The sequence below is a fragment of the Tachypleus tridentatus genome, chromosome 13 (assembly GCF_004210375.1).
Source record: "Tachypleus tridentatus isolate NWPU-2018 chromosome 13, ASM421037v1, whole genome shotgun sequence".
NCBI classification, from domain to species: Eukaryota; Metazoa; Arthropoda; class Merostomata; order Xiphosura; family Limulidae; genus Tachypleus; species Tachypleus tridentatus.
The window spans coordinates 107791623-107818525 of NC_134837.1; the positions used below are offsets into that span (position 1 = coordinate 107791623).

General features: G+C 35.2%; 1 protein-coding gene across 1 annotated transcript in view; it reads left to right on the top strand.

Annotated features, from left to right (window-relative positions):
* LOC143239108 (protein Wnt-16-like) overlaps positions 1-26903 on the top strand; it is a 71671-nt gene that overhangs the window by 13674 nt on the left and 31094 nt on the right. Inside the window, exon 2 of the mRNA XM_076479939.1 lies at positions 14546-14829. Within this exon, the coding sequence (XP_076336054.1) occupies positions 14546-14829 (284 nt within the window). The remainder of the gene's footprint in view (positions 1-14545; positions 14830-26903) is intronic.

Sequence of the window (26903 nt, forward strand, 5' to 3'; positions counted from 1 at the left end):
AATGTGTTTGGTGTTAGGTATTATAATTTATCTGGAACGAGTCCCCGATTTATTGTGTTACGTACGTTACTTATCACGATTTTGAACAGCCGGAAATTTTAATTAAGAAGTTATATGAATTTCGATATGTATCAAATTTATGATATTTACCAACATGTTTGATAAACAAAATTTTCTTTCGTATCAGCAATATATTTTAATTATATAAAAAAAATTATATACAAGACTTTTACAAACTTACAAATAATATTCAGTTTTCTCTCTGGTCTGAAACTTAATATTTTATCGTCGGTCCAGGCTCAAGAGGCTTTGTTTGTTTGTTTTTTTTAATTTCGCGCAAAACTACTCGATGGCTATCTTCACTAGCTGCCCCTAACTAAACAGTGTACGACAAGAGGGAAGACAGCTAGTCATCACCACCCATTGTCAATTATTGGCTACTATTTTACCAACGAATAGTGGGATTGACCGAAACATTATAATGCCCCCACGGCTGAAAGAGCGAGCATGTTTGGTGTGACGGAGATTCGAACCCACGACCAAAAGCCGCAAATTACTTTAATGTTGATAGACAAATATGCTTTACTTGATGGGAATACTAGCTAGCTATATCTTCGGTTGGCCTCACGCGGTTTATAAACTCCCTTTTACCAAGAAAATACCGAAGTTAATTCACTGAATTTGAACGTTTATAGTATTCGAAATCTATAAACGTACCTAGTCAACTTCTGTAGTTTTCCGATTAATAAATGTTAATCACAATTATAGCTTTTGAGGTTTACAGTACACTGACTGTAGCTGAAAATCAATAATAATAATATTACTGTCTTTCTGCTAGCTTTTATACCTGTCAAGCGAGATTCTCGAACGTTCATCAATGTTCGAAAACATTTAGTATTTTCGTAAACCACGTATTGTTGATTTTTGCTCTCGAGTATCTTCTATAAATTTAGAGAACAGGCGGACTTTCGCAATACAAATCCAGCAACACACATGTATCAAAAACTACACTCAAACACATGTAGGTATTAAAATAAATGTATAATAATAAATCTGTTACATTAGTCCTTCAGAAGTGAAGACTTAAAACAAGGTTTATTGATATATAAGTACAAACAAATTGAAGTCTGAATGATATCGGAGAATATGAAGCTAAGAAAACTTAAAAAGGAGCAAACAATAAGATTAACACATGTAAACTGTGAAGGAAACTATAATACAATTAAAATAATAAACTTAGTAAGATTAATTAGTTATATTTTGAAAAGTTCGATGAATCAAGTTAATCAGATTTATTTTGAAAAGTTTTCAATGAAAAGTCAGAAGTATCTGGAAATGAAGTTAATTTTTGTCGAGGAAGGAAAGAATTGTCTGTTAATAACTTCTAGAATTTAATTTAAAAAATGTTGGAGTTTCATTTGGGAAAAGCATCTAAAAATAAAGTTAATCAGGTCCATCCCGAAGGTTTTCAAGGATACTTTTTGAGAAGTAAAGTTAATACGTTCGCTTTTTAAAGAAAAACCATGTAGTTCTAAGAAAGTGGCATTAAGAAAATATACTTTATTTTATTTAGTCATAACATTTTTTCCTATATGATCAGCTACTTTCTTCTTTCTTTCTGTAAGAAAGACTACAGAACTTTAACTTCAAAGGTTATTTACAAAAGCTGATTTAGTCGTTTTACCGATGCCAACGCAAAAAAATGAAAATTTAGCTTTGTAAACCTTTTACACCGTGTTACATCTTTAGAACACTCAATGCAGATTCGAAAAATAATTTACATTTTAGTTAATAAAATAATTTTGCTTTGTATTTCTCAGAATTATTCTGCTTGCTGGTCCCTAGAAAGGTTTTGATTTTAGTTTTAAATCTTCCACAAAGCTACACGAGAACTATATACTCTAGCCGTCCATAATTTAGCAGCGTAAGTCTAGAGGGAAGGCAGCTAGTCATCACCGCCCGTCACCAACTCTTGGCCTAGTCTTTAACCAACGAATAATGGATTTATTGCACATTATGACGTCCCCACTGCTGAAAGGGCGAGCATGTTTGGTGTGATGGAGATTCGAACCCGTGTCCCTCAGATTGTGAGTCTTCACCCTAACTACCTGGTCATGTCGAGGTCATGTCGATCTCTCATGAAAAAGCTTGTTTGCCAATCCCCGACGACTTTGCTTGCTACTCATCAGGGGATTTTTATTTGCTATAGTCAAGAAATAATTTTAGGTTACTAGTCATTCGATGACTTTTCTTTTCTACAGTCAAAATATTATTCTTGGTTGCAGTACGGTGGCTAAGCAACAGGAAATGGCTAAATCGTTACATTTCTGACGAAAGTGATTGTTCTGGCCCAGAGATCATCCATCTTTAGAAAGCTACAGAATTCTCTGTTAATAGAACTGAATTGTACTTAATATTTGATGAAACAACAAACAATGTAAATTTGAAGTAATTGTCGAATTAATTTGCAAGGTGTGTTTGTGTTTTCTCATAACAAAACCACATGAGGCTATCAGCTGAGCTCAGCGAGGGAAATCGAACCCCTCATTTTAGCGTTGTGAATCCTTAGACATAACGCTGTTCTAACGGGGGCATAATTATTAATTAATCAATAATAAAGAAATCAGGAAAAAGGATAAAGAACAAAATATTGAAAAATTAAATTGTTTTACCACTTCACGGCCATTTTGTAATAAACAATTTTGGCGAATATGTTTGTCCTCATAACTTTTTTGTTATCACGAGATCATTACAAAACACTAAACAAAACACGGCATTTTTGTCCAGCCCGTGACGCACATTTCACTAAGCCACTACGCGATGTTGTTAGCTGTTCAATGATTCGTCTTTGCTACAGTCAACAGATCATTTCTGGTTGCTGGCTGTCCGATGATTCGTCTTTTCTCAAGTCAGCAGATCATTCTTGGTTGATACTACATAAATAATTTTTGGTTTTCACTCTATAGAAGAATTATATTTGCTAGAACTCTAACACTTTGCTCTGATAGTTCTGAGAAGAATTGTTTTACTATTCTACAAAAAAATGTTTCCTTCTAGTTCCTGAAATTTTGCTACTAAGTTTGCAGAAGAAAAAAATGCCTGTTAGATCCGACTATACTTGTCAGTCCAAAATTAGATTACGCTTACTTGCTTTCAGAATAATTTTTCATGTTACACTCTAGAAATATTTTGCTTGTTACGTCATAAAAGATTCTTGCTTGGTAGTAAGTCCCCATAAGAACTTTCTTATGCAGTGAGTTTAGACCCTGAATGATCTTGCTTAATAATACTCAAAATAACTTTGTTCTCTAGTCCCTAGACGATTGTTGATTGAAGTCTACCAGACATTTGTTGTTTATTAATCGCTAAAACAATTTTTCCTGCAGTCGATTTCCAGACAATGTTTGTTTGCAGTACCTAGGTTAGTTCCTGAGCGATTTTTGTTTGCTAGACACAAGTCGATTTTTGTTTCCTAGTGAGTATGTGTGTTTCGCTTCCTAGTCCCTAGATAACCTTTAACGTCTAATGACCAAAACATTTGCGCTTACTAATTCCCAAAGCATTAAACCAAGTTTGCTTATCAGTCCCAAGACATTTTTGTCAGTCAGCTGCTAAATTTTGTGTGTTGTTGCGGTTGCTGTTAGCCGCCAAACGATATTTCTTCTAGTTCCAAAACATAGGTGTAATGCGCTGAATAATTCTGTGTTGGTTCTAGGACGAAGGATTAACCTGACATCTGCTGTTCGTTAATCGCTTAAATAATTTTTACGCGCTAAATTTTTTACTTGCTAGTCTCAGTTTAGAGAGTATTATATGTACGATTATGTTTGTTTGCAACAATTCTCTCTGTTTTAGTTTGTACATGAAACAGTTTTGTACACATGAAAGACTAGCTTTTGTAGCTACTACTACTACTAACTAAATGTGCTAATAATTAACACTGTGACTAACTATATTACTGACTACGTTACTGGGTAACATTTTGACTAATTATACTAATGATTGACATTATGACTAACTGTATTACTGACTACGTTACTGGGTGACATTTTGACTAATCATACTAATGATTGACATTGTGACTAACTATATTATTGACTACGTTACTGGGTGACATTATAACTAATGATACTAATGATTGACATTGTGACTAACTATATTATTGACTACGTTACTGGGTGATATTTTGACTCATTATATTTAGTGAACAACATTTTAACTAACAACACTAGTGACAAACAAAATCAGTTACGGATTCCTAAGTTATATTTTGTTTTTTATTTGTTTGTTTTTACTTATGCTCTAACACCAAACATTTTATGTTATGGCACTGGTATTAACTTTATCAAAATCGGTTGTAGATTACCTCTTTGTATTACCTTTCTCAAATAAAATCAGTTATGGATTCTCTCTCTTGGTATTAACTTTCTATATGTGAAAATCGATTGTGGGTTTTTGTCTTTTAAGTTCGACATAAAATACAACAGTTTCCTTAAATTAACTGCTCCAGTAAACAAAGTCTTTGTTCTTAGTTAATAATTATTAACTTGTGATTTGCTTTTAATAATAGGTACGTAATCGTTGTCTAAATGTTACAGAAAAGTTAGATTATTACATAATTCACCGAAAGTTCTTACAATCTTTCGATTTTGCCATGCTAATATAAAATTCACGATCCTCTTGCTGTAAAGCTCTCAAAGCAATGAATGTAAATCTCTAACAAGAACATATAACTACAAAACCTGTGAATTTGTTTCTAATTATTTTTAAGGTTATATAAAGGTTAACTACCTCACATTCAGTTGGTTAAAAACAGTTAAAACATGGCACTGATTTCAGGTCAAATATATCATTTAATTATTTCTAAACCAATGCCCTTTGTTTGTTGTTTGTAATCACAAAGCGATACAATGAGCTATCAGTGCTGTGCTTACCACGAACAATGAAACCAAAATTTTAAGGCTATAAGCCTTCAGACTTAGCGCTGAGTCACTAAAGAGGGGAGGGGTGAATCAACATGCATTATCGCTTAGCTATGTCGCCTAAACAACGTTGCATTTTTATAATTATTTCGGGGATCTGTGACATAGTGGTTAGTGTGTCCAAGTATGGATTCGTAAGACCCTGATTAGGTCCTGTTGCCGTAACATTGCACTTCGCACTTTAGCATTATGAATGCGTCATAAGAATAGCGGCCAAACCTCACTATTAGATTACAGTAGTCCAACTCTGATTGCGAGTGAGGTTAAGTACCTACCTTCCATCTAGTCCGTCCATTTAAAACAAATAATAGTTAGCATACATAAGCCTTTGTGCCTCTGTTTTGCGTGAAAATACTGCACTTATTGTTCTGACGCACATGTAGTATTTACGTGTATAATATCTTAATCACGTTTTTCTATCTTGAGTATAACTACAAAGGATTAGCGCAATTATTTCCTTTCTGTGTTGAATATGGGGCTGGGCCCCCTTGTTCTGAAGCCTATGTAATGGTTACGTGTATAATATCTTAATCAGTGTTTGTTTGTCGTGATTATAATAACTACAAAATCTTAGCCAAACAGCCAACAGATTCCAATCAACACCCCGATGTTTATGAACACCTACCAATAAACAACCAAGAAAAGACTTTACTCCCAAGCCGATTAGTCACGTGCACGCTGGCCATCCTATAAAGCGTATAGCAATTAAAAAAAACATCATAAGAATTTTTGCGTGCATGAAATATAAAAGGAAACTGAGTGGAGATGAAACAAAATTTTTGAGATTATTGTCATTCGAGGTTTCAAAGTTTTTTGTTTTTTTTTATGAAGTTAGAAGTTCCCTTTCATATTCTCTGTATAGGAAGAGTTATCTATTATTCATCTAGTTGAATAATTGAGTAATTTTCTATCTATCTAAATTATTTCTTCTATTCTATTGTTACGTGTTCCAATAGTAGAATAATGAAGGTTTATTGTAAAATCCAGGTGTCATTTCTTTCACATAGAAATATTAACAACGTTAATCATTACGTTCTATTCTACCGGTAAGGAAGCTCTAAAGACAGATACATAAGTCGGCGGGTGGTCCCGCTAGCGCCCTGTGGCTCTTTCGGCTTCTCACAGCTGGGTTTCAAGGGCTCATGAACCTTTCGAAACCTGATAGAGTTCTGCCGGCTCCGCTCCGGTAGTTTCAACATTAGACCAACTATGTCGCTGCTTAGCTAAGCCTTATCTATTAGTCGCTACCCAACATAACAAGTACCGCCAACTGAAAATTGAAACTCAGTCAACTGTAAGAACAACGGCGTAGCGTTTACCTTCCAGTCTAATGACGTCACGCTTGGTCGAGAGAGCGCTACCAATTACTGCTTACGAATATGACGTTCAAGTAAAAAAATTATTAATCGATTATTGCATTTACACAACGTATCTTCGTGGGTTTTGTTGTAGTCAAAGTGAAATGTACACGAGTTTTTTGGGTGTTTTTTTTATCGCTGTCTGTTTAGAGCTATGAGAAAAGTACTACAATCCTGTTATTAAGAAAACCATGACTTTGATCATTGAAATATATCAAAAGTCATGTTCGGTGTATTCAGTTACATCCTGTTTTTGTTTTCTTAGAATATAAAGTTGTAACACTCATTTATAACTTATAATAACATTGAAGTAAAATAAAAAAAAAGATGTAATAATATGTCAACCAAGATATCTGCTTTATCCAGAACTGATGAGGCCTTATCAGGCTGTCGTATGTTTGTTTTATACCATCTATTACTTGAACTACCAACTGTTTTGTATGCGCTAGGTGAAATTGGTAAACTGTAATTTTGCAGTTTTTTAATTAATTGATTACACATCACAGTTAGTTTATTATTTTAATTAACACCGAATTGTTTATTTTGTTTAAATTAATCTTACTTATTATTCAGAAGAAGTGATGAGCTATGGGATAATCATTTTTAATCCTAACAGGTCTAGTGACCACAGCGTTATCGGAGAGAGTTTGTTTTGAATTTTACGCAAAGCTACACGAGAGTTATCTGGGCTACTCTTTTTATCAAATAATAGTGGGATTGGCCGTCACATTATAAGTTCTGCACAGCTGAAAGGGCAAGTATATTTGATGGGACAGGGATTCGAACCCGCAACCCCCAGATTGCAAATCAAGCGCCCTAACTATTTGGCCATGCAGGGTCAAAATAACTGGCGGTGGGGGTGGGTGGGGTGGAGACTACATTAGTAATTATAATAATACATGAGTTAAATCAGGGGTTCCCAACCTTTTGGCATTCGCGACCCCTTACCTAAAAGTTTGAAACCCATGTGACCCCCTACTTAGGGCTTACTATCAGCAGCTTAATTTTTCTTTTATTTTCTGTGAAGGAGAGGGAAAGAAACATCTAAAAAAATATTTTAAAATTCTGTAATTATTTATTAGCAAATTAAATCACATTGGTCCAACCTGAATTCACAAAAAGAACATATATTTCTTAAAATAATATTAACATAGGTTTGAACAGCTATCCAACCCAGCTAGTGAGATGCCTGATGTTGCATTTCAGCAGCAAGCTTTGAAATTCGTGGCCGAGCGTTTGTTAGAGCCAGTCTCATGTCATCTCCAACATCCAATCTGTTCCTATTCTTTGTTTTTATATTGATAAGAGTGGAAAATTCTGCCTCACACAAGTAGGTAGAAGCAAATGGAACAAGGACACGTAAAGCTATCATGCTGACTTTGGAGTATGACTGATACATAGCGCACCAGAACTGAGTCACGGATTTCACCTTGAAGAGATCACGAACTGAAGAGTCGTTCCTTAGATCCAGAAATTCATCTTGAATATCATCTGGGATGCTGCATACATCAAGTTCAGTACAAAATGGGTTCCTTACCAGGGCCTCCTGTTCCTGTGATAGCTCAGGGAAGTAACGCTCGACTTCCTTTTCTAGAGACTGAAAATGTTCGGTAATCTCATCCTTGAGGAACTGATCCAGTTGGATCTGAGACTCATCCGTCACTTCACAAAGTTTTTCAAACATAGCGATGTTTCCAAGATTAGTTTTCCGACGCCAGTTCTGCAGTTTGAAAACAAAGGCCCGAAGACTATCTTGAAAAAGGAGAACATGTGTTTCCCTTCCTTGAAGCTTCAAATTGAGCTTGTTCAGCTGGTCAAAAATGTCGGCTAGGTACGCAACCCTTTTATTCCATGCTTCATCTTCGAAGTGAGCTACAAGATCTTTCCTTTCTTGAGTCTTCAGGAATAGCTTTATTTCATTTTTCATTTCAAAGACACGATTAATAACGTTTCCTTTCGACAACCAACGTACTGCTGTGTAGAAGAGAAGGACTTCGTGGTCAGCATTCATGTCTTTACATAGTTCTTTGAATAGGCGAGTGTTGAGTGCTTGAGTCTTCACATAATTTACAATTTTGATTACAGATTCAAGCACTTCCTGCAGAGAGGCAGGGAGAGTCTTACTGGCGAGAGCATATCGGTGAATCATGCAGTGGATGCCCTTTGCTTGAGGTGCTAGCTTCTTCACTCTCGACTGGAATCCTGATTTCGATCCTAGCATAGCCGGTGCCCCATCCGTACAAACCCCACACACGTTTTCCCATTGAAGATCTTCGTCTTGAAAAAAAAAAGTTGAAACTTTTTCCATGACATCATCAGCTTTTTTTGTGGTTTCAAGTGCACTGCAGAATAAGAATTCGTCTTTGATGTCACCTGAATTAATGTATCTCACGAAGACAAACAACTGAGAACATGAACTTACATCTGTTGACTCGTCGAGTTGAAAGGAGAACAAAGGGGAACCCTTGATTTCAGTCAAAACCTGTTCCTTCACATCCATAGACATTTTAGAAATGCGCCTCTGTATAGTATTATTTGACAGGGATACTTGCTGCATCTTCTTTGCACTGGCTTCTCCAAGAATAAGATTTACTGCTTTCATCATGCAGGGTTTAAGAAGTGTTTCTCCAATCGTTTGAGGCTTTTTTTTGTTTAGCAATTTCGAATGCAATCTCATATGAAGATTCCACTACGGCTGCACTCTGCTGCTGAAACGACCCACTTCTATCGATTCTTTGGCTTTTAAGACACCGTTCATGCCGTTTGAAGAAATCCAAACCCTTCTTTGCGTGTTCTGGATGTTTCAAAACACATTATGGTTTCTCGATGCCGTCGTTGGCGAGCACAGTGGTGAAGCCAATGTTGAGGTAGCATTCTGAGTATCTGCGCCGTTTAGCCATGGACACAACTCACCTCTACTGCTTACTTATCTCCTTGTTAAAATAAAATAAAAATGTTGAATAATGAACGCTTTGGCAACTGTAGATCTTACACTGACTACTTGTGGGGGGGGTGCAGGTAGAGTAATGATGGGGTATGTATTGGGAGCACACACACTTAATCACAGCTAAACAGACACACAAGCATACGTACATGCGCGTGCACTCGCATACTCACTACTCACTAGTACACACCTACATACAGTTGCAGACACATACACATTCACACAGGCACTCATACATACACCCATAATATTACCTAATGACATTGAACTAACGTAGCACACGTTTTACTTTGCACCAAAACAAAACAAAAAATGTAAAAGCATGATAATGTAATTGATGAAATAAAATTAATGTTATCCCAAGCTACTTCTAACAAGGCTACGCGACTCCCCTGCCAAGGCTTCGCGACTCCCTGGGGGTCGCGACCCACCGGTTGGGAACTCCTGAGTTAAATAATACACTAACCACACTCTATTTATATATTTATATATAATGTGACGAGGTCTATCGCCTAATAACAGGGTGCATCATGCTGAACGAGATACGACAGACACATACTTGAACAATTGTTTGGGTGTTAACTGGATTAAGTTGTAAACTGTGATGTTTTTCATTTAAGGCATTACACAAAAAAATTAGTTTTAAACATGAAAGTTAGCCATTTTAAATCTATTAGAATTTACATTAGAAAACAGAAACTTGGAGCTGTTGATGTTCTGAGGTATCAAGAACCTTGTACACTTAATTATTTACCTAAACATTCGTTCTTAAAATTGTGATATTGCTGATTCTTACGAAGTTTGTGGCTTGTGAATTTCCAATAAATGAAAACAACTCGCGATTGAATGATCCTACTTTCAGCTTGGTATGTCTGCAGACTTACAACTTACTTATCCGGGTTTTGATACCCGTGGTGGGCAGAGCACAGATAGTCCAATGTGTATCTTTGTGCTTAATTTCATTAAAAACAAACAAATTTTCAGTTTGAGAAGCATCAGTTGAACCGTTAATAGCGCACTCTCGCGTAAATGTTAATATACGTAATTAGTGACGGGATGCTATCAAGATTTATCCTGTAAATAAATAAAAAGTTAGAGCTTGTCTTTCAAGCTCAGTTAAAGACGTGTATCTAGTATGACTCAAAACTGTAGCGTCTACTCGTCAAAGGAAAGAAAACTGAAACCTAAAGAAACGACCTTTTTTTACCCTATTACTAATTAGCACTAATTACTATATTATAATACAGTGCTAATTATATGTCGTAAACAGTCATGCTCTGACAGCCTCTCTCTCTCTCTCTCGTTGTTTGAGTATATGTGCACTTGACCTCTTCCTCCTTCCTTTTCCTTGTTGGTGTGAACTGCTTAGTATGTTAATAATTGCTGCATGATTGCCAGAGTAACCCACTTTTACTCGGGCCCCTATCAGGGCAATGTCCATGTATTTTGCACCATCAGTTCTTCCAGTAATGCCTAGCTCATAGGTGGCCTGTTATTATTTTATTAATTAATTATTACTATTATATATATATGTATATAACTTTTATTTATTTATTTTATTTTTTATTTTTTAATTATTTGATATTTTATCTTAATGATCTAATGTATAAATTCATCGGGGAGATGTGCTTAGGACTATCTTCATCATACATGCAGTACCTGTTGAGTTCGCATATTAGTTCATTTTTTTCTCCAATTTTTATAAAAACATTTTATTGTACTATGTAGGAGACTATCTGCTGTTACTTGTGTATTTGAATATTTATGCATAAACGTTGAAGAGATGGTTCTAGGTACTCGATATGCTATCGTAAGTAGTGTATTTTGTAATGACTGTAGTTTGGTCTTCATTTGTTCTTTGCTTACATTAATCCATGCTGGAGCTGTACAGTCTATTACAGGTCTTATATATATTTTGTATATTTTGAGGACGTTTTCAGGTGTCGCTCTACTGTTTTACCAGTTAGACTCCTAGCATAGTTTGTTCTTCACAAAATTTTAGTTTTTATATTATTTACTTGGTTTTTCCATGTAAGTTTAGAATCATACGTTAATCCTAGAAATTTTGCAGATGTAGCAGTCTGAAGAAGTGCTCCATTTACGTGAATCTAAAAATAAACAAGTATTATCTTGTAACAGCTTGTTTGTTTTGAATTTCGCGCAAAGCTACACGAGGGCTATTTGCGCTAGCCGTCTCTAATTGAGCAGTGTAAGACTAGAGGGAAGGCAGCTAGTCATCACCACCCGTCCCAACTCTTGGACTACTCTTTTACCAACGAATAGTGGGATTGACCGTTACATTATAATACCCCCACGGCTGAAAGGGCGAGCATGTTTAGAGCGACGGGATTCGAACCCACGACCCTCAGATTACGAGTCGAACGCCTTAACCTACCTGGCCATGCAGGGCTGCCTCGGGTATTTGTACGTAAAGTTTGAAATAACATTTCGAGGCAAAAATCCTCTCAGGCGTAATAATTGTTAGTTGAAAATGAATTACTGACATATATCACTTTTCCTTCAGTCTAAATCTAATAAATGTTAAGATATACTACCAGGTAGCGCTTTAATGGATGTACAGTTGATTTCCTGGAACGATTAATATTTTAACATGCTAGATGATAACAGGTATGTTTTATTATAAATACGTAAAGTTAACAGTTCGTGCCATGAGTCTTTAAAATACAGGAAAACATTGCCGTTGTTTATCATTTATTTTTGGCAGTGCAATGAGTGAGTGCTTACTGTATTTAATTACATGGATATTGAACATTCTCCTTGCATGTTATACGGAACAAGCCAAACGGCACATACGTTTATTATTGTTCAGATTCGAGTCTTTATTATTAAATAGTTCCTTTTTTTTTTCGTTTTCCGGTAATGTATTCCATTATGTCCCCAGAAAAAAAAACATATACTCAAAAGTGCAACTAGACTGAAAATCAAAGAATTCATTAGACGGTTGCTTTAGAAATTGCAGTAGATTTGTAGTAGTTTCATTTGTTTTTGTTTCGTTGTTAAACGCAAAGACGCACAATGAGCTGTGTGTACTGCGTCTCTGCAGAGACTGAATCCTGGATTTTACGGTTATAATCCATCAAAATAAACCACCAGGATAGGACCATTCAATTTCTTCATTCAAACAGTAAAACCCTCGATTGTCGTTGCACAATTTTAGAGTTCAATCTTGCGCTCGATAGGAGTAAAAATACGATTAACACATACGAAATAAACCATTTTTTTTTCTTAAACGAAGAGTAATTTCACATGAGAACACAGAACTATCATCAGTGTGTAAGTTATCTCCGATAGGTGCAACTTGAAAATATGATTGTGAAATAAAATATCCGCGTTTAGGTTTAGAGAGAGCCTTAGAAAAAAAGGCCGTTATTTCTGTCTGCCATTGACGTCCGCTATTACCACACGTCATTATTTAATATTTAATTTACTTGTACATTTTAATGTTGTATAAATCGTACAGACGTTCAGTGTTAAGATAGAACGAACACGGTTTTATGTTTGTTTCCTTTTTTGTCTTAAGCGTTGTATTCTTGAATAGAATCACGCTACTACAACGGTTACAGTAGTTTTTGTCTTTCCATGATATATACTTTTTTCTTAGATCTTGTTTGTTTGTTTGTTTTGGAATTTTTCCTACTGAGGCTATCTTAGCCGTAATTTTAGAGGGAAGGCAGCTATCATCTTGAATAGAACTCTTGGGCTACTACAACTAAAGTGGTACAGTCACATTATTTGGCGAGCATGTTTCTTTCCATGACCCTCATAAGCGCACGTCTTAACGCGCTAGGCCATGCCGGGCCCTTAGATCTTGTAAACTCTCAAGTTATTAAGTAAGTAATCTACCTACTTGAGGCTCTATACACAATAATACCACATGCTTTTCTTTTGAAGAAAAGACGAAGTAAAAGACATTCAATTTTCTCAGTTCATTATTAGTTCCATTAGTTTTAAGTGCAGAATGTCATATTGCACTAGAAATATAAAAGCTGTGTTTCTCCTTATATGTATCTTATAGCTAAAAGTCTCGTCCAATAATTGTATGTGTTTGATTTATTCACTATACTAAAAAAAGAAACGGTTTTCAGTCACTTTCGAACACACACATGTTTAATGTGTAACATACTCGCCCTGCCGCACATACACAGTGTGTACAGATTCATCTCTATAAATTCAGTTATCATCGATATACGGTTGAGTTGATAAAAGTCAACTCAACAACTTTAGTTCTCATCAGATCGATTTACAGAATGTGTAATCAATTTGAGTGTTTCATATTACAGCTTCTACCATCTCAAGAGGCTTAAATGTTTATCTTCATAAGCCTTACGGCTGACTAATCTAAATATATGTTTTCAAATAATATTGGTTTTTTTCCGATAACAAATATAAATATGAAAATACATAGACTAATATTTTATCTTTCTCGAGTTTTTAGTAAAACAGCTGGATGTATGGCAAATCACCTTTTCATTACATATCCGTTATTAGACTTTATAAGTCTGAATAAAGGTATTATGTTAACATGTCATTGTTATACTGTATATAAGTCACTTTGTAAACTGAATATAGGTATCGTATTTACATGTTTTAGTTATACTGTATATAGACTATTTTATGGTCCCGAATAGAGGGTATCATGTTACGATTTCTAATATTCATTTTCTAGTTTTACAGTATAAAGCTACCTAGTTTTATATATATGCATGTCTCTGTTGTACCATACATTTCTGTTATACTATATATACGTGTGTATGAGTGTGTTAATTTACAGAATAAAGGTATCGCGTTGCGTATTTACGTTACTTTGTTGTACTGTTTACGTGTTATTTTGTAGGCCTGAAAATGGGTACCAAATTACTTATTTACATTTCTTTGGCAAATTTTTATATAGATCACTTAATACTTCTGAATAAAGGTACCATGTTACGTATTAACATTTATGTGTTATATTGTATAGACATATTATGTTTTGTTATAGTGTTTCTATAATGCGAGTTACTTTATAGGCCTTAAATAGAAGTATGACATTACCTTTTCGTATTTTTCTTTACCTTCATTATTATTACGTATGTTTCCTTATAGTAACTAGAGCGTTTCGTGCTGTAATATTTTAAATAACAAATCACTTTCACAGGGTACTTTGTGAACTCCCAGTTCTGAAACAAATGAAATATTCCGAGAGGGAAAATAATATCAAAATTTAGTTTTTAATTTTACAGCTACTTTCTTGTTTATTGCAGGTATCTGGGAATGTTAGGGGCGTCGGTGCCCTCCGAAGGTCCCAAGAATTATGACATTCCAAGGTCTGACGAGCCTGCTAACTACGGTACGTCTATTTGTTCCAGCGTTCCTGGGCTGGTGACCAAGCAAAGGAACGTGTGTGAAGAACAACCATCCTCCATGAGCGCTGTTATCCTTGGAATCAGGCGTGGCATCTTAGAGTGTCAAAAGCAGTTCCAAAGTGAACGCTGGAACTGTACACCAGAGGGAGATGACAACGTATTTGGATACACGTTAACTAGAGGTGGGTTTAAATATTACTGTATATCAAATTACAGGTGTACATGAACAGAACCTGCCTTAACCACTGCGGGGTTTAAACATCATACAAAGTGTGGATTTACGCAATAATAAAAATAATACTAAAAATATTATTTTCGCACTTGCAATCTTACTCTTTTTAACGCATTTTCACTAATTAGAAAACAAAAAACTGGAACATTGTTCCATATACAAAACCCAGAAGTCCATTGTTACTCTCTTTCCAAAGATCAAGGAAAACAAACAAATATTTATCATTATTTTATTGATATGTACTACAACCATATATCATATATAAAAAAATTCGGGTTATGACATGGGCTATTGGTTAAAGCACTCCACTCCCAACCAATCTGTTCGTTGTGGGATCAAATTCCTTCAGTGGAAATACTCTCCCTTTTAGGCGTGGGGGGTGTTATAAAGTTTCGGTCAATCCCACTTTTCGATAGTAAAAGAGTGGCCCAAGAAATGACAGTGGATGGTGTTGACTCGATGCATTCCATCTCTTCTATCACTCGAAAAATCAGGGGTAAATAACACAGCGGTACGGTAGCTATGAGCGACATTTAATTCAAGAAACAAAAAATATAATATATTGAAATGCATATATGTATTCTTAATTGTACATATGTATATGTACGTACTATGTATATTCTTAAACGATATTATTTGTTCACTGAATCGCTTTTAATGACGGAAATTATTGAAAAAATAAATGGAGTTTGTTATTATTAAAGGGTAAACTGTGTGGTTAGTGGATTTTGCAGCTTCCTTTGTAAGATTGGTTTGTTTTGTTTGACATTTTGTGCAAAGCTGCACGAGGGGTGTCTGTACTAGCCGTCCCTAATTTAGCGGTGTAAAATGAGAGAGAAGGCAGCTAGTCATCACTACCCACCGCCAACTCTTGGGCTACTCTTTTACCAACTAATAGTAGGATTGACCGAACTTTATAACGACCCACGGGTGAAATCTTCATAGGAAGCAATAAAAAAGGTGTATGGTTTTTTATATATTTACAAAATATATATATATATATATAAGTATGCAGATCACCTTATCAACAGTCTTAAAGGCAGCCACATGCCTTGCCTTAAGCCTATCTTTATATCGGAATGGAACAAGTTAAAATACATAAATTATATTTGTTTATTTCTATATCTATATGTATTTCTTAAGGTGGATTTTAACAACAACTCAAAACTTATTATAATGTCAATGTTAAACTTTGGATCTAATAGGATTGACACAATCGAAAATTTGAAAATGGATAAAACGATTTAAAAAAGTTTGTACTGTGTCGGAATAACAATATAAAAAGCTTTATTTTCACACAGATCGGATGCAATGTTTGGAGTAAAGAATTAAGGTCATTAGTTGAAGATACTGTGATTCATGTTTAACACCTCTTATCATCATGTGAATGATTTATTAATTATTTTCCGGACGTTGTGCAAGAAGAGGTTATTAATGATAACGCATTCCTTTTTATGTCTTGATTTAATGGCCACAGGAAAACCAAGTGCGAAGCTTCTACATTTGTTCCTCTGAACTTTACACGTCTACAAACATTTATTTATACATGACTTGGTGGTCAAAAGCTTGATAAATATGAGGGTCGCAGATTCGAATCCCCGTCACCAAACATGCTCACAATTTCAGCCTTAGTGGTGCTATAACAAGATGTTAAATCCCACTATTCGTTGATAAAAGAGTCGTTGGTGGTGTTGATTTGCAGCTTTTCTTCTAATCAATCATTGCTAAATTAGGGACTGCTAGCGCAGATAGTCCTCGTGTAGCTTTGCGTGAAATCCAGACAAACTGTTCCCTGAATTTCCTAAGCTAGATCTGAAAGCCCAGTTGGTCCTGTTCAGTAGAGATTATATTGTCTCACGTATGATTGGCGTAACACATCTTGAATTTGTAAAATGTAAAACAAACCTTTATTCTACTGCACACTTAATCTGAAAAATGTCAGTTTTTTCGGACGATTAGTATTAAATTTGAAATTTTTTTTACCAAAACAATTTATTTTATACTGATCTGTTAATTTGAAAACTAGCATATGTTTAATTTCCGTATTAAAGTTTCAAATATATTAAGCCTACAATTTAGAAAAACAATATTTTAATATTCCCCTAACATTATCAACTCCTTAACTAAATGGGTTTTTAATCCCCTAGCATCACAACCTCTTTCACCGTTATCAGCAACCTGTGATGACTTTCTCGGTTGTATATCTATTTACACACTCATTGCAAATTTATACCAGTTCATGTAATTTTCAAGCAGACAAGCTGGATCATTATGAAAGCATTATTTTCGAAACAGGCAGATAGGGTATATATCTATAATCTAGTATTTATCTGAGGGTCCACGCGTACCCCATAATATCATTGACAATCACTGTGCATGCAGTTTACTCGAAACCATATAAAATAAACTTCTAACCGTTTATTACACTGAATACGCTTTTTCAGAGGATAATTTATCAGAGTAGTACAGTATAATGTTTGATTATAACATCATTATGGTAATCATGTACACACAACTTATTCTCTTATCTGTGAACTACCGCTTGTTTGATAATTGTTGTAAATAATCTGCTTATTGGATTTTCAATCCTTAGCTTACTATAAGGATACATTTGTATTGGGGTCTGATCGGACCCAGAGAAACCCACAACGTACACTTTCAGTTTTCTTTAAGTTGAAATTTGCAATGTTATGGTAATCTCATCATAATGTGGTCGATAATTACTTGAATGTGATAAAATATTGGCATTTTTTAAATCACTGTTTGTTTGGTCTAACACTACTTATTTCTATACTGGAAACAATGTAATTTTCTAATTCCTGATTTATCAATATAATTCATCTAGGAAAACATATGATTTTTATGTTATTTACATTGCATGCTAACTCTAATAAAAACTTGTAACGCAATTAATTTTTGGAATTTCAATTCATAACTTACTGTGATGGTTTAATTTTGTTTGTTTTGAATTTCTCGCAAAGCTACTCGAGGGCTATCTGCGTAAGCCGTCTTTAATTTAGCAGTGAACTAGAGGAAAGGCAGCTAGTCATCACCACCCACCGCCAACTCTTGGGCTACTTTTTACCAACGAATAGTGGGATTAACCGTAACATTATAACGCCTCCACAGCAGAGAGGGCGAGCATGTTTGGTGTGACGGGGATTCGAACACGCGACCCTCAGATTAGGAGTCGAGTGCCTTAACCAGCTAGCCATGTCGGGCCTACTGTAAAGGTAATTTTGTGCTGGGGTGCGGGTGAAACCGAGATGTTCCCAAAATATAACTTTTGAAAGGTATGCTGATGAGGGTTGACCAGATTGTCTTTTTTAAATTCCTTTAGCGTTAGATGTTTTGAACTACTTTGTCATTTTTATCATTTAATCGTGCATACAAACTATTTGCTTATATTTTTAATGTCTACTTAAGTTGGCAAATGCCTTAACAGGTTAGTCTTCCTTAATTTTCCCTTAGCTTTACAAACGTCTTAACTAGTTGTTTTTTAACATTTTCTAAACATTATAACAGAATTCCACTAAAGTTCTAACCAAGTAAAGCTAGCTTAATTTGAACTTGTTTTAATTAATCGCTTATTACAGAACTAAGCGAAGGAAGATCTTGTCCTAAAGCAAAGAATGCTGCTAACAATCCTAAACGATTATATCAGACTTAATTATTTCATTATGAAGATTGGTTAGTTGGTTGGCGTTTTATGTCGCAAAACAACTGGGCTATCTGCGCCAAACAAACGGTAAAAATTAACAATGAAGTACAATTATTACAATTTGTAAAAATGAATCATGTTAAAACAAAAACAAAGTCCAATTTTTGATTTAAAAACTTAAATAGCATTAAAAAGGCCAATGGTTTTTTAAAAAAGTTAAAAACATTTCTAAGGTGGACTGTGTCACCATCGCCAATGACACTGTCCAGCCTCAGAGGTAAACCTGTGGATAAAACAGTGTCATCGAACAGAGTCTTAAAATGTGGGCTATTGTGACTTGAGTGTCACATAAACCACACATTGATGCATCAGTACCAGTTAAAAGAAAACGATGAGTTAAAAAACTGAGACCAATGCATAGTCTAGTTAGGACAGCTTCCTCTTTCCGATACTTACGGAAACGAGACGGCCAAAATCCAATACAGGGTGTTATTTGGAAAAACGTGTTATCACGTTGCTCACTCCAAGCTGACTGCCAACTTGCGCGAAGCCGAGCCTTGAATACAGGACCGTAGTCCATGTATGGAACAGGCACAGTGGTGATAGCACCAGAGCAGACAAACTTAGCTGCAATGTCAGAGAGCTTGTTCCTGCGAATACCAACATGGCCTAGTATCCAGAAGAACTAGACAGAAGTAGATGTTAAAGATAAATGGGCCAGTTGGTTTTGAATATCGGCGAGAACAGGGTGAAAATTATGCATCCCAGGATGGCTGGTATGAGTATTAACACTTTTACTTATAAAGCAGAGGGGCCCAGCATGGCCAGAAGAGTTAAGGAGTTCGACTCGTAATCTTAAGGCTGCGGGTTCAAATCCCTATCGCACCAAACATGCTCGCCCTTTCAGCCGTGGGGGTGTTATAATGTGATGGTCAATCCCACTATTTGCTGGTAAAAGAGTAGTCCAAGAGTTGGCGGTGGATGGTGATGACTAGCTGCCTTCCCTCTAATCTTACACTGATAAATTAGAGACGGCTAGCGCAGATAGCCCTTGTGTAGCTTTGCACGAAATCAAGAAAAAACATAAAGCAGAGAACAACGTTTCGACCTTCTAAGGTCATCTTCAGGTTAACAAAGAGAGATTTTGCAACTAATCATTACCGGGTGCATGTCTTACAGACGAGGCTGTAAACGGGTACATGATTGTAGGGGTGTTGCAGTTAGATGTTAGGTTATTAATTAGTATAGGTTTAAAGGTGCTCCTTTATATTGATTTAATTTTGGTTTTAGTTGCTGTATAACTAGGGCTTCTTTGATTTTGCATTTATTTATATTTGTTTCCCACTTAATAAATGAGTGTTTTTTATACTTATGTTGTGTTTATTTGATTTGCAGTGTTCAAAAACATGTGAAGGTATTGTTTATATTTTTTTGTTTTTTCAATCTGGTTTCCATTTTTCTGCTTGTTTCTCCAATGTAAAGTCGTGACAGCTGTTGCATTGTATTTTATAAATAATGTTGGTGTTATGTTTGTCAGTGTAGTTTTTACATAGTATGGACTCTAGTTTTGAACCTGGTTTTTGAATAAATTTGGTGTTTACTGGAATGTTGTGTTTTGTTATAAGTTTTTTTCCAAATATTGGTTATTTTTTCACTGATGTCGGGAATATATGGTGTGCAGCAATGCAAGGTTTTGTAGTTTGTTGTATCTTGGGATTTATTATCGTTTGTTTGTTGTTGATTGTGTTGTTGATCTAGGTGTTTGTGTATAATTTTTTCCACGGTTTTTGGAGGAAATTTGTTGACGTTGATGAAGTGTTGTTTTATTTTGTTGAATTCATCATTAATTTTACTGGGTGAACATAGTTTTGTAGCTGTATTTATTTGGTGTCTTAGTATGTTAAGTTTTTGGTTTGTTTCATGTGCTGAGTCTCAGGGAATATATAGTCCAATATGAGTGATTTTGCTGTGGATTTCTGTTTTGAATTGTACATCAGTTTTAGTGATTTTGAGGTTAAGAAATACTGTTTGGTTAATTTTTTCCTGATCACAGGTGAACATAATGTTGGGTTGTATAGAGTTAACATGGTTCAAAAACTGTGAGAGTAGTAAAAGAGGTCCAGTTGACTTGGTCCAGCTTCCACCAAGACACGTGGGTTAGGTGGCATCGACCACCTTCAGTAAGTTACTGTCAACCCTACATATAAAGTGGGGGAATAGTGAAGAGGAGCAGACCAAGAGATCAATAACAGTAAAGGACTGACTAGGTGCATGAAAGTAAGTATAAACACCAGTATTGAAAGGCGTAAGGTTGTGATCAGAGAGCATAAGGTCTACACAGCGACCCTTCCAATCAATATCAGCACCTCCACAGAGGGTTCATGTTTATTAAAGCTCCCCAGGATTAAAAAGGACGATTGCAACTGTTCAACAAGAGCATCATAGGTCTCTCCAGGAAACAGGAATAGAGAAGAAACAGTGATGGTAAGACCCAAGGAAACACGAGTGGCAAAACAAGGTGGGCACATGCTGATCAACCAACAGTGCCACCCTTCCATGCACTCGTCCATCCCACAACCTTTCATTTCTGTACAAATAAAATTGCCGAAAGGTGACTGTGTTGACAGATATCAGAAATGTTTCCGATAATAAGAGACACACAAGATGATAGGAATCAATCAATGCCTTGATATCATCTTAATTAGAATGGATATCTTTACAGTTCCATTGTATCAATGTAGCCATTTTTATTTATGTGGGGAAAAATGGCGGATAGCCCTTCTGTTTTCGACAACGTCTCTTCTCTTTATTCTCTTTATTGGAAGGAGGTCTATCGACCTCCACGGATCCAACCATGGGTCGAGTGGGCAGGTCTCTGTCATTAGAAGAAGATTCCAGCGACTGAAGACGTGAATGAATAATCGTTCTGCATCTCGGGACCAGAAAAGATGGAACTGAGGAAACGACAGTACCCAGAGTCAAAGGAAGTGGATTCAGAGAGCCACTGGAAGAAGTGGTGCAGACAGAGATGGGAGTAGACGTTGACTCGTCTACTCTCTTAATCATGGAAGTCAAAAGACTCTTGAGATGATTTTAAAATGACTCTGTTGAAGGTATGAAGAGATCTTTTTGCACTCCCACTAGAGCTGTAAAATCGAGTGCAGCAAAACATGTACGAGATGGAGTGAAGGACATTAATTTCCGAGTCTGTTGACACAGTGTGGTTCAAGTTTGCATTCGTAGGCATCGTGGTCCTTGCCACTACAACGAGCTCACATTAAAAACAAGAGGTATTTGAAAGTCCAAATCTCTGGCAATGAAAAGATCAGAGAGAGTTTGGATGATATGGCCTAACTTTACAAGTTAAATTTCCTGCTTTGATAGTGGCAGGTTGACGTGGCGATATGAACGTTCAAATTATTAAATTTGTAGGTATAATTATTCCGTCTTTGCGAATGGAGATTTGGCACACCACAGAAATGCCTTGGCTGGAGAAAACAGTGAGGATCTCCATCTCTGGAATTATCTCTAAACCCCTTTAAACTATAATCTTTCTGGAAGAATTCTAAGTTGCAAGGGGATTTACCTGGATGGGTATGTTCCCGATGTTCTTCGAATTCAGGAAGAGTTTAGTATAATGTGGTGAAGATGTTTTCATCAAAATGTCTCCGGATGGTAACTTCCTTACTGACTTGGGGGAGCCAGCAATCCCCTCTAATCTCTTTTGAATAAAAGAGGGAGACATTTGCCCTAAGGATTTCTTGGATGAGTTCGTGTCTCGTTGTTAAAGACTTGCTTTTTGCTCTTTTGTGATCATGTGTGAGTTATAAGAGTAATTAAATCTCACTTTTCTATTAGAACAACTCTAGAGCAGTAGAGCTGTTGACTGGCTGTTTTTTATATTAGTTTTTTATAGCATTGCTAGAACATCTGGAAGCAAATTATCTAAGCTAAGATATTGTTTTAGAGCAAGAAAATTCTTTTAATGGTCGCAGTCAACTATACTCGATTTGATTTGAACTGAGAGTTTTTCTAGTGTAATAAATTATCCTTCATATTTATATATAATGATTTGTAAGAAACTGGCTATTGCTAAATTAAAATCAATCTTAAGTCACTAGAATTAATTCAGGGATTCTATTTCTCATCCCATCTTAACTTTTTCCACTTTTTCACTTAATATTTACTTCTTCACATCTATTATTACATTTACATAGAATGGTATTAACTTTCAAAGTCACTGACATTTCAACAACATGTATTTACAACGTCATACTTTTCACTCACAAGCAAGCGAAAGCTTGGAAGTTCTCTGCCTTTTTAACCACTATTTTGAATATTTTGTCTTCGTGTAATCTACGCTCTTTCTATCACATAAGATCAACTCTCGGCCTTAAATTCGACAAAACTAATCTAAACAAAATGATGCATTTTAATGAAACTGCGCACAAACCTTAAATAATACAATTTTCTTCATTTAATTAAGATCGACCGCGTTACGTTCATCATAATAGGAAGATTTATTTGTTTGTATGTTTCCTTCACAAAGTACACAGTGGGTTATCTGTGCTCTGTCGAGAAACAGAAAATTAGTCTCGGCATAGCCAGCTGGTTAGAGCGATCGATTCGTAATCTGAGGGTCGCGGGTTCGAATCCCTGTCACACCAAACATGCTCGCCCTTTCAGCCATTGGGGAGTTATAAAGTGACGGCCAATCCCACTATTCGTTGGTAAAAGAGTAGCCTAAGAGTTGGCTATAGCTGATGATGATTAGCTGCCTTCTCTCTAGTCTTACACTGCTAAATGACGAACAGCTAGCGCAGATAGCCCTCGAGTAACTTTGCGCGAACTTCGAAAAAACAAGCACAAAGCAAAAACGACAGAAAGATGTGCAGTAATCTACACGTCAAATAACAAATTGACTAGGAATTAGTTTCAATGTTTCAGAAGATATGCAACATTTGGTATTCCCACAATAGCTTATATAATATTCCAACAATAGCTTATATAATATTCCAACAATAGCTTATATAATATTCCAACAATAGCTTATACAATATTTGAACAATTGCTTATATAATATTCCAACAACAGCTTATAATATATTCCAACAACAGTTTATATAATATTCCATCAAAAGCTTATATAATATTCCAACAACAGCTTATAATATATTCCAACAGCTTATATAATATTCCAACAACAGCTTCTAGGTAATGTACGTAAAATATATTTACATTCGCTTCTAAACAATACATTTTCTAGCTGCATCTTTATCTTTTTCAGTCACGGGAAAGACTTTACTTTCTTATTTCAACTATTTTACTGTAAGCTAAGTTAAATGTTTGTTATACAACAAACAGATCGACTTTGTTAACAGCCAACTCTTGACTATGAGAAAGAATTATGAAAATATTCGCATTTTCGCTCAATGTATATAAACAAATAACAAGCTATTTAAGTTGTCTGTATATTTTTAGAAAAAAAAATAGTAGTCACTCCCGTCAAATGACATAAAATACGAAGAGAAATTTGATATTTTCAATAAGGGTGACATCTTTTGCGACAGCGCACTCATCAGAAAATCCAAGCTTCATGAAGAGTAATCTCTAATTTAAAACTGCTGACCAGAGAGATGGCAGTAAGTCTTTGACATCGCTTCCGACATGGCTACCCTTAACCAAATATATAGATTAACTGTTAACTTTATGACGCTGAAAGTGCCAAACAGGGTCTAACTGAGATTAAAACTATATATCTCATCTCTTAAAAAAAGACAGCACCTTAGCATGTTTGAACCATTATTTTCTTTCTGAGTTTATTAAATAATTAAATGTCTAAATCAACTTATTTAAACAACAAATTAAAATGATTAAATCGGTTATGAAACTTTTCTCGCGTTTGTACAAATACTGTATATAATATTGTGAATTAATATAATTCACAATTCTAATTATAGTATATAATATACTACATTAATTAATAAATACATTATTTGTATAATTTACTACATTAATTCATTCATTTTTTACATAATGTAATTTAAACTACACCTTCCTGTCTCAGCAGTAAGCTCAATGAATTTGTAACCCTAAAATTCGAGGTTCAATCCCTGCGGCTGTCACGAAACAGATATTCCATTGGCCATCTTTGTGCTTAACAGCAAACTCATGTCTGGACTAACATGATTAAATTAAAAGCAAAACAAATCCATGAGTATATTAAAACAGTAACGGAAGTAAAAATTGCCGTCCTGTGAAAGGTTCGAATAACTTCAATTTTGTGTTGTGTTTCGTATAAAAACGTTAACTAATTCAAAAAGTCAATATCTTATCCCTATATACATCATCATTAGGCCTAGTGGTTAAAGCGCTCGACTCGCAATGTGAGGGTCGCAAGTTTGATTTTTATGTCATTGAAGATGCTCGTTCTGTATGTTCTGACTAAACTAGCTACTCGTGTTTAAAAGTTTTTGCTGACAAAATTACTGCCGACCCATTATTTGGTTAGACTAAGGTCGAAATTGATGTGTGTGTGTGCATATATATGTCATCATTAATACGTTTTCAAAGTTCATAAGCTTGAAAAAGTACGTTTTTCTCCGAATGCATGACATAATTACTGGTAATATCTTAGTCAATCACTAGATGTCTTTGAATAATTATACATTTTGTTAAATTTTATAATCGCAAATCTATTATTACGACAGATTTGTATAATACTAAATTTACTTGTTCAGTTGTTTTCCTAAAACATTGATAATTAAATTCAGAACATAGAAACAAATGTGATCACAAAATCAGTTTTGAATCAGAGTCTATCAGATCACACAGATCTGGATGTTTTTTTTAGTATCGTTGCATAAATCTACACAAGGGTTAACTGCGCATGACCATTCTTAATTTTAAACTGATAAACTAGAAGGATGGCAATTAATCAGCAGCATTTACCCCGAATTTTTGAGCTGTTCTTATTTAACAGGACAGTGGAATTTGGCTGTCACTTTTATAATGTGAGCTGTTCTTATTTAACAGGACAGTGGAATTTGACTGTCACTTTTATAATGTGAGCTGTTCTTATTTAACAGGACAGTGGAATTTGACTGTCACTTTTATAATGTCCCCATGACCTCAAAATGCAAACCAAAGTTTTTCAACAATGCAACTCAAGCCTCGAATTCTCGGATTCACAATCCGGTTGCTGTGCCATGCCCTGTTTCACACAAACCACTATATCAAACACTGGAGTTAAGGAATAAAATCTTCCAGTATACGTTAAACTTCCTGACTGATGAAAATAGTGTTAGTGAGTAGAAGTTGAACACCAGTTTGGAGAATTCTCCCATTAACGTTTACATTCTGCACTCAACAGTGTTATATAAGAAGTTATATGATGTTATATAAGACGACTTAATCACTATAGGAAATACACCAATAACATCTGAACAAAACAAGCTATATCTACATGTGTCACAACAAAAATAAATTATCCAATAAAGAATGTAGCTCATCTAATATATAACTCTAAAAACTTATAATAAACGTTTTAGTGCATTAATGCATAAGTTAAGCAGCCTCGCTGTTACAGATATTTTCCGTTCATAATCACAATAATTTCACAAGATTGGTCCACGTAAGGTTCAAATCAGCCCCAAGTCCATATAATAAGCTGACGGTGTAAAGCAATCCTCATAATATGTATATATGTATATATATATAACTGTAAATATATAAAAAATATTTATATATTAGCGTTTTAATAGATGTACTTAAAATTAAACTAATATTATAAAAGAGAGAGCTTTGGTATATATATATATAGACAAGTGTAATAAAGCCTTGTTTGAAACTCCCCTGTTATACTTGGAAACAACATATTTGTTTTCGTTGTTTGTTTTTTTGGATTTTCGCGCAAAACTACATGAGTGCTATCTGCGCTAGCCGTCCATAATTTTGCAGTGTACGACTAGAGGAAAGGCAGCTAGACATCGCCACCCACCGCTAACTCTTGGGCTACTCTTTTACTAACGAATAGTGCGATTGACTGTTACAATATAACGCCTCATTGGCTGAAGGGGCGAGTATGTTTGGTGTGACGAGGATCCAAACCTTCTACCCTCAGATTACGAATCGAGCGCCCTAACCAGCTTGGCATGCCGAGACTAAGTTTCTGTTTCTCGATGGGTTAGCTGTACGTTTATCGGCAGAGCACAGATAACCCACTGCGTACTTTGTGATGGAAACATACAAACAAATAAATCTTCCTATTATGATAAACATAACGCGGTCGATATTAATTAAATGAAAAAAATTGTATTATTGAAGGTTTGTGCGTAGTTTCATTAAAATGCATCATTTTGTTTA